Source organism: Hydra vulgaris, chromosome 06 (genome assembly GCF_038396675.1).
Source record: "Hydra vulgaris chromosome 06, alternate assembly HydraT2T_AEP".
In the NCBI taxonomy this organism is placed as follows: domain Eukaryota; kingdom Metazoa; phylum Cnidaria; class Hydrozoa; order Anthoathecata; family Hydridae; genus Hydra; species Hydra vulgaris.
This window is the reverse complement of record NC_088925.1, coordinates 32,718,378-32,734,645: the sequence shown is the minus strand read 5'-3', so window position 1 is coordinate 32,734,645 and position 16,268 is coordinate 32,718,378. Positions and strand designations below refer to the sequence as shown.

The 16,268-nt window shown below is 27.3% G+C and overlaps 1 protein-coding gene across 1 annotated transcript in view; it reads right to left on the bottom strand.

Moving 5' to 3' along the window:
- The window catches only part of LOC136081782 (nudix hydrolase 3-like), a 48,077-nt gene that overhangs the window by 5,491 nt on the left and 26,318 nt on the right, over window positions 1–16,268 (bottom strand). The window contains exon 3 of the mRNA XM_065799885.1: window positions 2,666–2,746. Within this exon, the coding sequence (XP_065655957.1) occupies window positions 2,666–2,746 (81 nt within the window). The remainder of the gene's footprint in view (window positions 1–2,665; window positions 2,747–16,268) is intronic.

Genomic DNA, 16,268 nt, shown 5'->3' with positions numbered 1-16,268 from the left:
CTCTTTTATAATATTTAAACTATCTTTTGATATTGTTTATGTGACATTTATTCAGAAGAAATAAAGTCGTAAGTAAAAGCATTTAACCGCAATTGTAAACTAATAGATATTTTGTTAAAGAAACAGTTTGTTTAATAATTATTTTGTTGTTAAAATTTAGTTAAAGAAAAGAAAGTGTTTTAAGTTTTATCTTAAACAATTAAATATATAAATTCCTTTTAAATATATAAATTATTATTTGTCATAATAGTTTAAAAATGCATAATTTATTTTGATGTAAATATTTTATTAATAAAATATTTTATTTTAAGTTTATTGTCAATTCAATAACGTTAAGTTATAATGACGTTCGTTTAATTTATGAAAATAAACTATGATCATGAATATGTTATTGGTAACTCATAAAACTCTTTATTGTTTAAAAACACTATTAAAAAGAGTTCACAAAATAAATAAGAAAAAATTTATTAACAGTTAATAAAATAACCAAAAACCAACTGTAAAATTATAAGAAAATAATGCTACACTGTGAATCATATTGCAAAATAAGACAATAATGGTGCAGTATAAAATGAAAGATTTGAACAACTTAAATATTTCTGCTGCTTTTCCCAAAAAAATTACATCAGAGGTCATATTTTTTGATCAAATCTGAGATCAAATCTTTACTAAGTTTTAATCTCAGTTTTTTTCTCAGTTTAAATCTTACTGCATATATCGAAAGCAGATTTAATTAGTTGATTTTTCTCTTTGTTCTGCTTGCATTGTAGTCTGCATTTCTACAAACTCGGGTCTAACTCTATTAGAATGAGCTACAGAGATGGGTGTATTTAATTTAGCAAGTGTTTTAAGAGTAGATTTTTTAGAGCGTATATTAGAATGTACTTTAACATTCAGTTCATGACAAAACCTGCAAGGCATATTTTTTTCCAAAGACTAATAATTGAAAAGAGTTGCAGCAACAAAACTTGATACAGTTTATAGTTATAAAGAATTTTTATAAAAAAAATAATCAAAAGTTTTAGGAACAGCTTTTTTTAGCTTTGTTTTTTTTTGGCTTCTGAAAATTAAATATATTACTAGAATCAGGAACTTTTATTCCATTGCAAAAAACAACATTTTAGAAATGATCTTTTACACTTCAAAAGTAAGTCATGTGTTTCAGATAACATCTATTCATGCATGTGAATCATGTGTTTCAAGTAACATACACAGAAATAATAAAATATAAGGAATTTTCTATAAAAACTTCAAGTTTCAATGAATGACTTCATCTAATGACTTAAATGAAGTATAACACACAAAAATTCTATTTTCCATAACTTATGAAGACAAATGAAAAAGATGCTTTTTAAAGTCAGCAAAATTTTATAATAACAAGACTGTGTGAAAAAAAAGAATTCTCAAGAAGTATTTAAGATATTAGCATGGAGGATCAAAAAACAGCTCTTGAAGCGCTTTTTTAGTAAATTTATTGATGGTAGTTCTCATTCTTTCAACTTCTTATTAATTTCATAATACCAAACTTACTCAGAGAAAAAGTGAAACGGGCATATCTATAGTTTTTTATATTCAAAATTGTTTAATTTCTTTCAAAGAATATCATTAATAACTCGATCATTTGTGATTATGTCAATTACATTAGTAAAAATCACATAAAATAAGTTAAAATAATCATTGTTTGCTTCCAGACTATCTATTCCTTATGACTATGGTAAAACTATTGCTAACAATAAAAATAAACTTTATTGAACTTTTGTTGAATCATCAGTGGATTGCCAATAATGAAAATAAACTTGATTCACTACATCAGTGGATTGTTTAACTTTAAATTAGTTTTACAGAAGCTGTGTCTTTATAGAAGTTAGGTTATGTCAATTTCTTGACTACTTTATTACTTTTACCAAAGGTCTTAAGTAATAAAAGCAAAAATAAAAATATTTCAGTTAAATTTTTTAAATTAAATTTTTTATACTTTGTTATGATAAAACTTTTAATATGGTAAAAAAACTTTGTTATGATAAAACTTTTGATTAAAACTTTATACAAAGCTGTAGAAAAAAAAAAGCTGAACAAACAAGCAAGACTGAAAAAAAAGAAAAAAAAAGCTGTACAAACAAGAACGACTGAAAAAAAAGAAAAAAAAAAGAAAAAAAAAAGCTGTACAAACAAGCAGGACTGAAAAAAACACGTTATTAAGAATATAACAACTTTTATAATTATAAATTTTAATTCATTTCATTTTAAATTCATTTGAATTTTAATTCATTTTAATTCTGTATTTCTTTTATTCTGTATTTATTTTAGTTTATTTTAGTATCAATTACTTACTTTATTTTTTTTTTAATTTGAAAACTAATAAATTCTTTTTCAGCATTAGCAATTTAAAGTCAAAAAATTAATGATTCTACCTTTAATTAAAAGATATAATTAATTACCCTGAAAAAAAATGATGTATTTAATTGTAAGAAATTTTATTGTTTTACCAAAAATGATTTTAAAAAAATATCATGTATTATATTATTATGTTATAATAAAAAAATATAATGTATATAATTTGCTTTTTGTAAGCAAATACCAAAACACTTAAATGGTTTAACCTAAATCCATTTTAGAGTTTTAGAATTTTACAGAAGTCACAACTTTCACGAAAAATATCACTTACTTCAAATGGATTAGGAGTAAGGTCTTGAAGAGATATGTGACCCAAATACCCGATTACTAACCATACACTGTACTTGCCAGTCTAAAATACAAATAATTACATTACATACAAACATACATACATACATACATACATACAAACATATATATCTATATATATATATATATATATATATATATATATATATATATATATATATATATATATATATATATATATATCTGCATGAGCATTTAAGCTCGTTAACACACGGATTGGAGTTCGATAGTAGTATTGTTTTGTTGTTGCATAGCATGTTATTTAAGTTGGGAGGTGAAGTAAATGTAACTCTGATTTTTTGTTTACTAAATTTTCTTCAGAAATTAAAACCAATATTAGGTATCCAAGGTAGTTTAACAAACCGCTCATCTAATTGTTCAGATGTAGTATTTTTTTAAAGGCAGTCTAAATAGTTTTTGATTATTTTATTAAGATTACTTTTGCTATCGCCGTTTTCTTAAGATGTATCTACGAGGAAATCAATTTCTTGTGAAAGGTGTTTTTGGGAGCAGATTTATTTTGCTCTACATAGAAATCCATTAAAGACGCCAGTGATTATGCTTGGGTTGATGGTAAAGTTTGGTTTTATTTGAACTTTAATTATCGCATCTTTACGGTGTATTTGAAATTCTTAAAATCATTCATTGTATTTGTAATAGATATATCTAAAAAGTTAAGTTGATTTCTTCTGTTTTCAAGTTCAACTGTATATCTTATGGATGGATTTTTTTCATTAAAAGTTCTAAGAAACAGTTCATGTTTTTCTTTAGAATCGAAGCGAGCATGGATATTGCCTACATATCTTTTGTAAGTTATTGGTTGGAATAAATTAACAAAGGCTATATTAAGGACTCTTTTTTCTATATTTTGCAAATATGATTCAGCTATGACTACCATCAACGATAAACCCATTGGACCTGAATTATGTAAAATTCGGATTTTATCTTCATATAAAATAACTTGCTTAATGAAAGTTCAATTAACTGGTGTATATCTAAAAGAGTTAATTTAGTCCTAGTTTTTAAATCCTCCAAATCATTGTTCAATATGCTGACAATAACCGATATTGCTTCATCGATCGATACAGATGGATATAAATTAACTACATCAAATGAAACTTGAATTTCATTAGGGTACATCTTCCATTCTTTAGCATCGTTATAAAATCTACTTGAATTAATTAGTCGTGTTGTATTTTTATTCAATGTTGGTTGAACAATTTTAACCAGATACTCTGATATTCCATAAGACGGTGTGTTAATAGTGGAAACAACAGGATGAATTGGGTAGTTTTTTTCTGGTTTGTAGGCTGAAGACAATCTGATGGATACATTTTAAAATAAGTGGCATTGTCTAACTTACCCTGTTTTCTTAATTTACATAACAGTTTTGAAATTTAGTAATGAATATGGGTGTTGGGTTGTAATCAATAACTTTACTATTTCTTATTTATTCTTCTAATTTATCAATTAAAAAGGGAAGAAAACAACTTTTATAAGATATAAGACTGTTGAACTTGAAAACAGAAGAAAACAACTTAACTTTTTAGATATATCTATTACAAATACAATGAATGATTTTAAGAATTTCAAATACACCGTAAAGATGCAATAATTAAAGTTCAAATAAAACCAAACTTTAACATCAACCCAAGCATAATCACTGGCGTCTTTAATGGATTTCTATGTAGAGCAAAATAAATCTGCTCCCAAAAACACCTCTCACAAGAAATTGATTTCCTCGTAGATACATCTTAAGAAAACAGCGATAGCAAAAGTAATCTTATTAAAATAATCAAAAAACTATTTAGACTGCCTTTAAAAAAATACTACATCTGAACAATTAGATGAGCGGTTTGTTAAACTACCTTGGATACCTAATATTGGTTTTAATTTCTGAAGAAAATTTAGTAAACAAAAAATCAGAGTTACATTTATCGAACTCCAATCCGTGTGTTAACGAGCTTAAATGCTCATGCAGAAGTATATATATTAGTGAGACTAAAAAGAAAATTGTTTCAAGAAGTGCAGAACACCAAAGAGCCTGTAAAAATCAAAAATAGTTGAGTTCAGAAGCCACGGAACATTCTAGAACATGCTGTGGTACTTTTGATTGGCTGAATCCTAAAACCTTGACAGTCATTCAGGAATTCAGGATAAAAAAAGTTAAAGAATCCCTAGAGATAAATAAAGCAAGAACTAGACACAAGATAGGTATTAGACAAACTGTTCTAAATAGAGATGACGGGGATAAAGTAAAAACAAAACCTTGAGGACCAATTTTGACAAAAATTAAACTTACATCACTATTCTATTATTTGATTGGTTTTTATATTTTATGCTTTTCAATGTCTTCTGTTTGAAACAGTTGGTTTTGTGTTATTTTGTAATGTTTTTTTCATTACCTGATGACGCTGACCACAATAGGTCAGCAAAATATTAATAATATATTATTACATCAAAATACATTTAAAAAAATAGTTATACCCCTTTTTTATTAAAATCACATTATTTATATATATATATATATATATATATATATATATATATATATATATTTTTTTTTTTTTTTTTTTTTTTATTATAAACCTCCCCAAGGCCCGAGGGGGGCCACTACAGTCGCGGTGGGTACGAATTTTTTTTTTTTTTTTTAATTTTTTTTTTTTTTTTTTTTAGTCGTTATTCGTGGTGCAACCCTCTCTCAACTCTTTAACTCCGAAACACGAACCTTGCCGAGCAAGGCCGCTGCGCGGAGAAACTAAGTTGAGCGCGGTACTTCCAGGGACGTGGTGGGAGTCGAACTCCGAACCTCTCGCTTACAAAGCGAGCGCTCTTACCACTACACCACTACCGCATATATATATATATATATATATATATATATATATATATATATATATATATATATATATATATATATATATATATATATATATATATATATATACATTTCCAAAGATTCTCTTTAGCACAAAATGAGTAAATATTCTAATAAATAAGATGTTTCTTTTATCTTTTTAAAACATTTGTTACATTATTTAATTGCATTTTTATTGTATTTTTTATTATGAGGTCTCTATTAAATTAACTTAATTTTAATATTTTGATTTAACCATTTTAATATATTTTAACTGATGATATAGTCGATTTTAATATATTTTAACTGTGATATAGTCAAAACATGTATTTATAAAATAAATGATTTTAACTTAATCCAAAAAATTGTCTTATTTATTAGAATATATATACATAAATATATATACATATATATAAGTTTCTGCTGTTTAGAATGTCCGCAATTAAGGATATTCCAAAAGGAAACAAAGTAATGTTCTAAAAGGAAACAAAGTAATGTAATAGGCTTTAGAACTGAAGTTACCGACTGAATTACATACACGTTATTGAAATAGACAGTGCTGATGAAGATTTGACTGACGAATTAGCAGCATTCAGTTTAAAAAATGAAAATAAGGAAAGACCGCTGACAACAGTTGAGGGGAAAATCTGCTATTTAACTTACAACTAATAGTTTTGAAGAAGAACTTCAAATTATTCTTGTGTTATATTCTACTAATTTTTTGACGATAAAAAAAAGCGTTATTTAAATAAGAAATTATAAAAAAACATTTAATAATTATTAATTAATTTACGAAAAAAATTAATAATTGAAAAAAACTAATAATTAAAAAAATATAAAGAAATATAAAAACCGTTAATCATAAATATTAAGTTAACAGCGTTTTAAAAACATATCAAAACAACGAAAGTAAAAAATTTTAGCCACAAATTTATTCTTTATTACTATTATTAGAACATATTAAGCACTTTTCTTTTTTGGTTGCGTTTTTTTTTACCATTTATAGTTTAGAAAAATAGCGATCTGGCGCTATTTTTTCAAACTATTATTGGTAAAAAAAAAGTGCAACCTATTTAAACCCCCACCACCACCACCACCACCACCACCACCACCACCTGTTTATTAATTTTTAATTATTGTCAGCAAAAACTTTAAATGTCAAAACTAAAAAAAAATCAGTAAAAATCAGGCTTAAAAATTAGAAAATAATTCTTTCATTCATCAATAAAAAACTTTCAGCGTAAAATGGCTTTAAAAATTGCCAGCCTGATAAGTCTTGATTTAGCATATTAAATCCTATTGAAAATATGCTAAAACAGCTGTTCAAAATTGCGCATGTGACCGCAAGCCACGCTAGAATTAAATAATTTTAAGCGTATTTTGTAAAAAATAATAGTTCGGATTTATAAAATAAACTTTTTTATAAAAATACTTATTTCGTATCATATACCCCCCCCCCATCCCTTATTTATTAGATCTTGACTAAAAATCCCCCCCCCCCTCCTTTGTTTTGACGCATGATATTTTTTAGGTAATTAACACGCTTTAAAATAAAATAACTTATGATCAATACATAAGTGTTACGTCAGCGTTACACTATTAGGGAATCAGTGACCTGGGTAAATATATATTAGATTACAATTGCGTTATACATGTATATACACACAATTAAAGTTACAAGGAACAAAATGAACCATAAGTTTATCATTAGCTAGCAAGCTAGCTCGTATAGCTGCAGTAAAACAGCCAAATAAAATGATGCATTTTGCTAACTATGATAGTTACTAGTCTAGATAGGTCTAGTTTTTTTTGAAAATGTTGATAGTAGAGGCATTGATAACATCATCTGGCAAAGGATTCCAAGTATCTGCAACTCAATTATTAAAAAAGTTAAATCAAACTAAGCAATTGCTGTTAATTTCCCTACAAAAGCGTTTACAATGACGATAGATAAGAGAAATGAATGTTGGGTCAGTATGCCAGTTGATTAAATCAGTTTTGTTTTCAATTTTGAATTTTTGGATAAAATCACCACGTTCTTCTGTCACTTAGTGAAGTTAGTCCAAGATTAGATCATCTTGTCTTGTAATCAAGGAGCTTTAATTCATGAGGTATTTTTGTTGTACAGCGTTGTATTTTTTCAATTTCAGCATCTTTTTTACAGGGTTATTCATTTTTATATGCGCGTCTATTCATTTTTAAATGCATGTTTATTCATTCTTGTATGCGCATTTATTCATTTTATGTGCATTTATTCATTCTTAAATGCATGTTTATTCATTATTATATGCGCATTTATTCATTCTTATATGCGCATTTATATGCGAGTCAAACACCCACAAAAACTCTAATATAATTTTATATAAACAATAAATAGGTTTTTATGTTTTTAAATAGATATATTTATAATATAAAATAGGTTGTTGGCACTGTTATTTATTTAAAAAATGATTGCCAAGTCAGCGCTGGAATTATGTAACTATGCATAAGATTGAAAAATGGAATTAAATTGAACTCTGCAGTATCCATAATATTTATTCATTTTTATAAGTGTGTTTATTTATTCTTATATGCGTATTTATTCATTCTTTTTTATCTTCCATCTTCCGTAGGGATGGAAGAGAAAAAAGCAGTGCCAATTCTAAGTGACTTTTAACATTTGGTGATAGCCATCATCGAATGTAAAAAGTCTTCGTCTTAAGTATTTTTAACCTCGTTTACAAGGAAACAAGAACAATTTTTGACAAAGACTTTTTACATTCGATGATAGTTTATTTAATTTAGCATTATTTTATACTTAAAATATATCTATATAAAAACATAAAAACCTATTTATTGTTTATATAAAACTATATTAGAGATTTTATGGGTGGTTGAACGGCATATAAACGCGCATATAAGAATGAATAAATGCGCATATAAGAATGAATAAATGTGCATAGAAATATGAATAAATGCGCATATAAGAATGAATAAACATGCATATAAAAATGAATAAACACACATAAAAATGAATAACCCTGTAAGTTGTTCTTTTTTCATCTTTTTTAAGTTGTTCTTTTAAAAAAGACGAAAAAAACGATTATGATTAGATATAGCAGTTGCACAAGAAGGTGAAATCCATGGAGTAGAATGAGGCTTGACTTGGAATCAATAAGAAGGACTTAAAGATTCCACCCTGCCTGAATCCAGGAGCTTACAAAGGAGGCACATTTTCACTATTCTCAATGAAAACAATTTATGGAAGACTATAAAGATGATTGTAGCAAACACTACGAATGTTAACACTGGAAAACAGAATGGGATTGCCAGTCAGTTACAAAGACGTTTTACTGAAAAGAAACAGGAAGAACCACAATTCATTGATTGTCTACAACATGTTCTTGACTGAGTCCTTTACGTAAAAATAGATACAGAATTTTGAGGAAACAACATGTCATCCAATATCAAATACCTATTTATCCTAAAACTTGTTAAAAACTACGAACAACTTTTTGAAGAATGTGGAGTATTTCCTAAAGTGAAGTTTCAGAAAATATTAAAACTAACAAATTTAAGATGGAATTACCGAGGAATACTAGCTCTTTTGGTATTTATTCTTTTACCAGAGAGAAGAGACCTACTACTGAACATTTGTAAATTTATCTCTTACAGATGGGTGAGCAATTGGTTTACTGAATAAATGTACAATGCAGATGATTATTGGAAGCTTGCATGGCCCTACAAAAGCGTTAAACTAAGTGAAAAAATTTTGGAATCAGGAACCATTCATTCTGGAAAGTCCCAGAACAAATCAGTGTGCAGAAAGAGTAATTGAATTGTCTTCAAAATCTTTTTGACATCACTTAAAAAAGGAGAACCTCCAGCTAAGATTTATTTTCTTTAACAAAGCATAAGAATAGTATATGCACTTTAGCTAAGCTGAATACTACACAACCTTTTTTCATTAAATACAGTAGCTTTTTGTACTTGTGGAATTGTTATTTGAGTATTTGAAATGTAATTTTACATTTATTTGTAATTTAGAGTGTTATGATGTAACAATAAACTGTTAAATGAATTAAAAATTACATAATATTTTAACTACATAATAAAAAATTTTATTAAAAAATAAAAATCATAACATTTATTAAAATTTTATCCACATGCATATATGGTAAACTCGAAATTTTGGTTTATGTGTGAACTTTTTTAACAAGAAAATCAACTATTTTTGAACAAAAGTAATGAAAAAAAAAAAAAATCTTTTTATAACTTTTGTACAAATGTACAATTTCATTACTTTTGTACAAACTCATTGATTGCTTCTTTATTATCATTCAGAATAAATAAGTCCCAGCAAAATGAGCAGCATATGTTTTGTATTATATCATTAATATATGAGCTGTATTATATTAATAAAATATGTTCTGTATTATATCAATAATATATGTTAATATTATATTAACAATATATTAAAAAACATTGTAATAAGACTTGATAAATGGGTGGTTAATAAAAAGTTTTTCGGGTGATTTTACAATATAAGGCGTGATATAAAAATGATGTAAGAAGCGAGTAAAAATATTGTTTAGAAGTTTTTTCTACGGTGCGAATCAAAGTAACTTAGATACCATAGCAAAATCGAAATTTCAAAAAGTAAAGTTTTTGGTCCGAGCTTTTACTAGATAAGGATTATTTGACATCATTTACAGGGTTTTGCAAAGTTACAAGTGCACGTTTGCAAAGTTATAAGTGCATTTATAAAATTAATTTTAACCTTTATATTTCAAATATCAATGGAAAGAAAAGTACGAAAGCAATTACAGAAGAAACTAAAAATACGATTATATGAGAAATTGTGAAAAATAACTCGAAATATTGTTAGTCGTGTTATAAAAAATAGTAATAATTCACGTCATCTTCACTAAAAAGATAAGAAACGTATAAAATCAAAAATTTTATAAATACAAACATTGAACAGACAATATTTAATTCCGTGGTCTGTATTTGTTTTTTTTAGACAAAACGGATTCAATATACATGCTGGGTGCTCATATGGCTATACTTCAAAAGATACAAAAGCATAATTGACAGTTCCTGCAAATAAGGACAGAATGTTAGCCTCAAGTGCCTAATTTTCAATTTAGGAGTTGAATGTTTCCAATACAAAAGCGGCGCGTACAATACACAATATTTTATTGATTTCATCAAAAACAAACTAGTACCATTCTTTGAATTAAATCCAAATAAAAATCTTATAATAGATAATGCAAAATTTCATAAAGCAGCTGCAGTGCTTTAATTACTAAGAGAAAAAATATTACTCACAAGTTTTTAGTACCATACTCCCCTGAATTGAACCCAATCGAAGAGTCCTTTTCAATGTTAAAATCCAATTTAAATCCACAAGAAATGCTAATCCTGATATGACTGTTGAAGAAACTCTAGAATATATTTTATCACCTGATAATAATTATAATCAACAGTGCAATGCCTTTTATATAAATATGAGAAGATGGTTGGAAAAGACAATAAGGAGAGAAGAATTTATCTAATTAAAATATTTGAAATGATTTGTTTATTTTTTGTAATAATGTATATTTTTGCATGCCTTTTTAAAAAACTATGATTGAATAATGTATACTATTTTTTAAAACTTAGGGAAAGTATCTAATCTAGAAAAGTTATTGATATATAACAATATCCTAAATTAAGTAAAAATGTTGAGAATTTTCACTAATTTAATCACTTTTTTTAAAAAAAAAAAACACTTATTGATTGCTATGCTGTAATTTAATTTAATGTTTTGCACAATACTTTTTATTTTTTAAAGCAAAAAAAAATAATTTCCAAAAATATATATATATACACTTATAACTTTGCAAGCGTGCACTTAAATCTTTGCAAACATGCACTTAAAACTTTGCAAAACCCTGTAAATATTACAAGCTATGGCTAATTCTAATTATGTCATAACACATTGGCAGAGTGAAAAATTTTATAGATCGGGCTTAACGACAACAGGAGATGTACTTGTGGTATATTTTTATTAATAATGTTAACATTATATCACAAAGCTCTGCAACCAAAGCAGTAATAAGCAATATTCTTGAAATTTCTCCAAAATCATGTATTCCATTTGCTAAAAAGCAAAACATAATTTGAAAACTTGCTGTGTTGTTAAATGATTATTAAACAATTTACAGAAACAGAAAATGTCAAGACCAAGGACAAATTAAAAGGGAAAGTGCATTTAAAGAACTATTTAAAGGATTGTTAGATGTAGCACATAATAAAGCATTAAAACTAATAAAGATTGAAGAGGTTTTCTTAATTGGAACTGAAAGCAACAAAAACAAAGCAGTTATATATATATATATATATATATATATATATAATATATATATAAATTGTTGCATTTGGGAGTATGGAAAGTAAAAAATGATTCTTTTGTCAAATATTTTCATTTTGTCAGAAACTTAAAACCATTAATTTAATTACAAATTAATTGTTTTTTAAAAAACCCACAAAAACGCAAATTTAATTGACCAGAATGTTTTTAAAAACATTCTGAATGTTTTTAATAATATAAACAATGTTTTTATTTTTATTTTTTTTACTGTAAATCATGTATGGAGTGTTGCTACATTGACTATCTTAAAGCCTGACTCGCAACAAAGTGCTGCTACATCAACTGACAAATAGCCTGGCAGTGTGACAAGTAGCCTGACTTGCAACAGAGTGTTGCTACATCGACTATCTTATAACCTGAGGGTTTGGTTGGGGCAGGCAGTCTATTAAGTAATAAAAAAAAAAATTCCGGTCTTGCATTTTAATTTTTACTTTTTGTCAGCAAAATATCGGAATTTCAATTTTCAAAACCATTTGTAAAGTATAACAAAGTGGTGTATGTGGGGGCATTTTATCAATGATTACATTCTATCATGTATCTAATGTAGGATAGTGAACATCTTAAGTGGTGTTGTTGATTCCAAATGACTTTAAATGTTGAAATTTGTCAAGAGGATGAACAAAAATGGACATGCAACATTTGTGCTCTATAAAAAAGTAAAGAAAAGTCTTATTACATTTGTGCAATATAAATAATTCGAACACAATTGTTGATCAATGTAATTTAATCCTTAATAAAAATACATTTGATAATCCTTAAATTATCATAGTAATAAATTTAACAATCATGGAACAGTGAAAATTATGAATACTGATTATAAATAATAAAAAAAAATATAATTGAATTAAATGAAATAAATTCAGTCTCTTCAGTGGCATCTGGTTGTGGAAGGCGGTCTCTGCATTTTGCATTGCTTGGCAGATCATGGTAGAAGGGTGCATGTTCCTGAGGGATGATGCCTGATTCTATAAGTGACATCAGGTCATTCTTTTTTGGCACTAAGATTGACAGGCGGCAATTGTAGGCAGGCGCCAATGACAGATTATATGATTTATATGACTGTTTAGTTTTTATGATTAGTATTTAGTTTATATGATTGTGGACGTGTTTAACAATGTCCTCTGAAATTTTGTTGTGTGCTGGTCCTCCTTTTCTTTTATCAGTTCCCACAAATGCCCCAGAATCACCTTTTCCCGCTAATGCCGAATCAACACATCTGAAAGAAAATGAAAAGGTTTTGCAGAAAAAATCCTGACAAACTCTTTTCTTTAAACCATCATTTGAGAATAAATAATATGCACAACTTTTTGTTTTCTTTTTCTTAGGATCTGGCGCTGCACACCTGGAACGCTGTCAATTGATAGGCTCTTCATTAACAAGGCTGCACAAAAACTGTTTTTTAACATTATAATCTTGAAGACTATAATATTCCTGGCAATTGTTGACTCGATCTTCCTCAGATATTACAGAGTTGCATGTAAATCTGCACTTGTTACAATCAACTGGTTTGGGATTTTTAGCAGGAACTGTTTTGCCTTTTCTGGTAACATACAACAAACCATTATTGCGTGCCTTTTGCCTAATACTCCGTATCCATTTTTCAGGTTCTCTTTTTCTTTTTCTCCCTTGTTTGTCTTTTTCAAGATCAGGAACATGCACATGTTGGTCCAAGATTGGTGAAGAGAAATTAAAAGTATTCCCAATTTGATGATCATTATTGTCAAACTCATAGCCATCCGTATCACTCCGTATCAGAATTAGGCAAGTTGAGTTCATTGGAACTAGCAATTATATGTTGATTTGTACTAGTCGAAGGCACTTCAATTTGTTTTTCTACTTGATTATCCAAGCTAGCCACATGGAGGATTTGATTAGAGCTACTGGCAACAACATAAGATAAGCCTGTTGTTAAATCATATAAACTATTAGTCGCATTAACCTTTAAAAACACTTGGACAAGTTGATCCGAACTAACCGTTTCAACTAGTTGATCAGAGTCTGAGCTAACTGTTTGGACAAGTTGATCAGAGCTAATTGTAGGCCTATCAATGAGTTGATACAAAGTAAATGTTTCATTGAATTGATCTGGACTAACTGTTGATCAGAGCTACCTAAAATACAAACAATAATGTGACAGTTAATAATTTTGGCTTAAATACTTAAATAATAAAATCATAGTATAAAATTGTCAAAAAGGAATAATAATATAATTATCAATAAAAATGGTTAGTTGGTTTTACTTTCTAAAGATGTAATTTATATTTCACAGTTTAACATCTAGATTATTATTATTATTATATAGACATTCTAGATTTAGTTAAATAATGCCTCCAAGTCCAAAGTGGCTAAAGTACATGCTATGTAAACTTTAGACTAAGGGCCTAATTCAGCACCTGCCTTTTAATACTTTTATTTTCAATCATGACCTGATAATAATCAATCATATAGAGGCTATGAGTATGGCGCCTATGAGTCAAGTATGAGTATGATTGTTGCAGTTTGGTACTACTAGTCTAGTAATGATGTGCCAGTACACTATTAATAAGTAGTAGTCTACTTACTACTAAGCCTACTAGATTTAGTACGTGTACTACTACTGTTAGTGAACAGTTATAATTGTAATAATAGAACTAGACTCTACTCCTCTAGTCTACTCTGACTCTACTAAAGTACTATCTAGCCTCCTCACTAGACTAGGTCTAGGGAAGTAGAACAGCTAGATTATGTTGTAGGGCATATAATTTAATATTGTGATAATTATTAATCAATTTAATATAATAATATTCTTCAACATACCTTCTTCAAAATCATCCTCTTCATCAAGGAGCTTTAATATTTCTTGAGCATTGCGAAAAAATTTAATGTTTTTTTTTGTGGCCATCTTGTTTTGTAAAATGTCCGCCAAAAAACGAAACAAACCAAATAGTCCAAAAACGAAACAAACCAAATAATAATTTATTATTATTTGGTTTGTTTCGTTAGGTCATATTTTGATGACCAAACACATATATTTTTTTGATTTTCTTTCAACTAAGGATTAATTCAATGAAGTAAAGTATTTTTATATGAGATATTATTATAAATTTATGCAAAGTTATAATTATTTGCAGTTATAACTCATTTTGTCTGATTACGAAAAAGATTGAGTATACTGGTTTATTTACTTTGCAAGCAAAGAGTTTTTTTTTTTAGATCATTAAAGTAATTCTAATTCCTTCAATGATATAAAAAAGAAATAGCTACAAAATAAAAGTGAAAGTACATTTATGCAAAACAATAAATAGTTGTCAGGGAACAAATATTGTATGTCCAATACTACATTTGTGCTCTGTTGATTTTGCTAAAATCAAGATATTACAATAGTGTTTTGTGTTATATCTAATGATGGATATCACTTGTGGACATATTACAAATGTCCTCTACAAGCTTATGTTACTGCCAAAAAGAATATAGTAAAGCATTGATTTCATAAAAATGTGGACATACTACGTTTATGCTCTCTACAGTCGATATATACATTTATTTTTTTTTTAGATTATTCACCCAAGGCCCGAGGGGGGCCACTACAGTCAAGAAGGCTACTCATTTTTTTGTGTTTTTTATTTTTTCAATTGTTATTCGTGGTGCAACCCTCTCTCAACTCTTTAACTCCGAAACACGAACCTTGCCAAGGCCGCTGCGCAGAGAAACTAAGTTGATATATATATATATATATATATATATATATATATATATATATATATATATATATATATATATATATATATATATATATATATATATATGGGCAAATCCATTTATAAACTTATGTTACACACACAACAACTTTATCAAATATTTGCCTTTTTAAACTGTAAATTAAACTTTTAGCTATTTTGTATAAAAGCTGTTAGTCTAAAGAATAAAATAGAATAAAATAAGCTTAAAAGTTTTGAGTCTTTTTTGAGCCAAGAGGGTGAACTTTTACTGAAAATGCCACTTAACTTACATTACACGAAAAACAAGGTAAAAAACTGCATCAACTTTTAGGTCAGATTTCTGCGAATAAGTAAAGCCGTTTGTATTCGAAGCTTCCACAATATGTTGAGAATTCTATACCAATTTAAAAAATATATAAAAACTTGCTAAGAAAAATTGCAAAGAAAAATAAACTGGTTTTTTTGATACTATCTATTTAACTTGTGTTACATTATTTATTTTACCGAGCAATTATTATCATGGATTTTTTATATCTTATATTAAGAGTTAGAGTTACATAACCAAAGAATTGCAAAAAGATTGAACTCATTTATGAAAAAATAATTAACAAAGGAA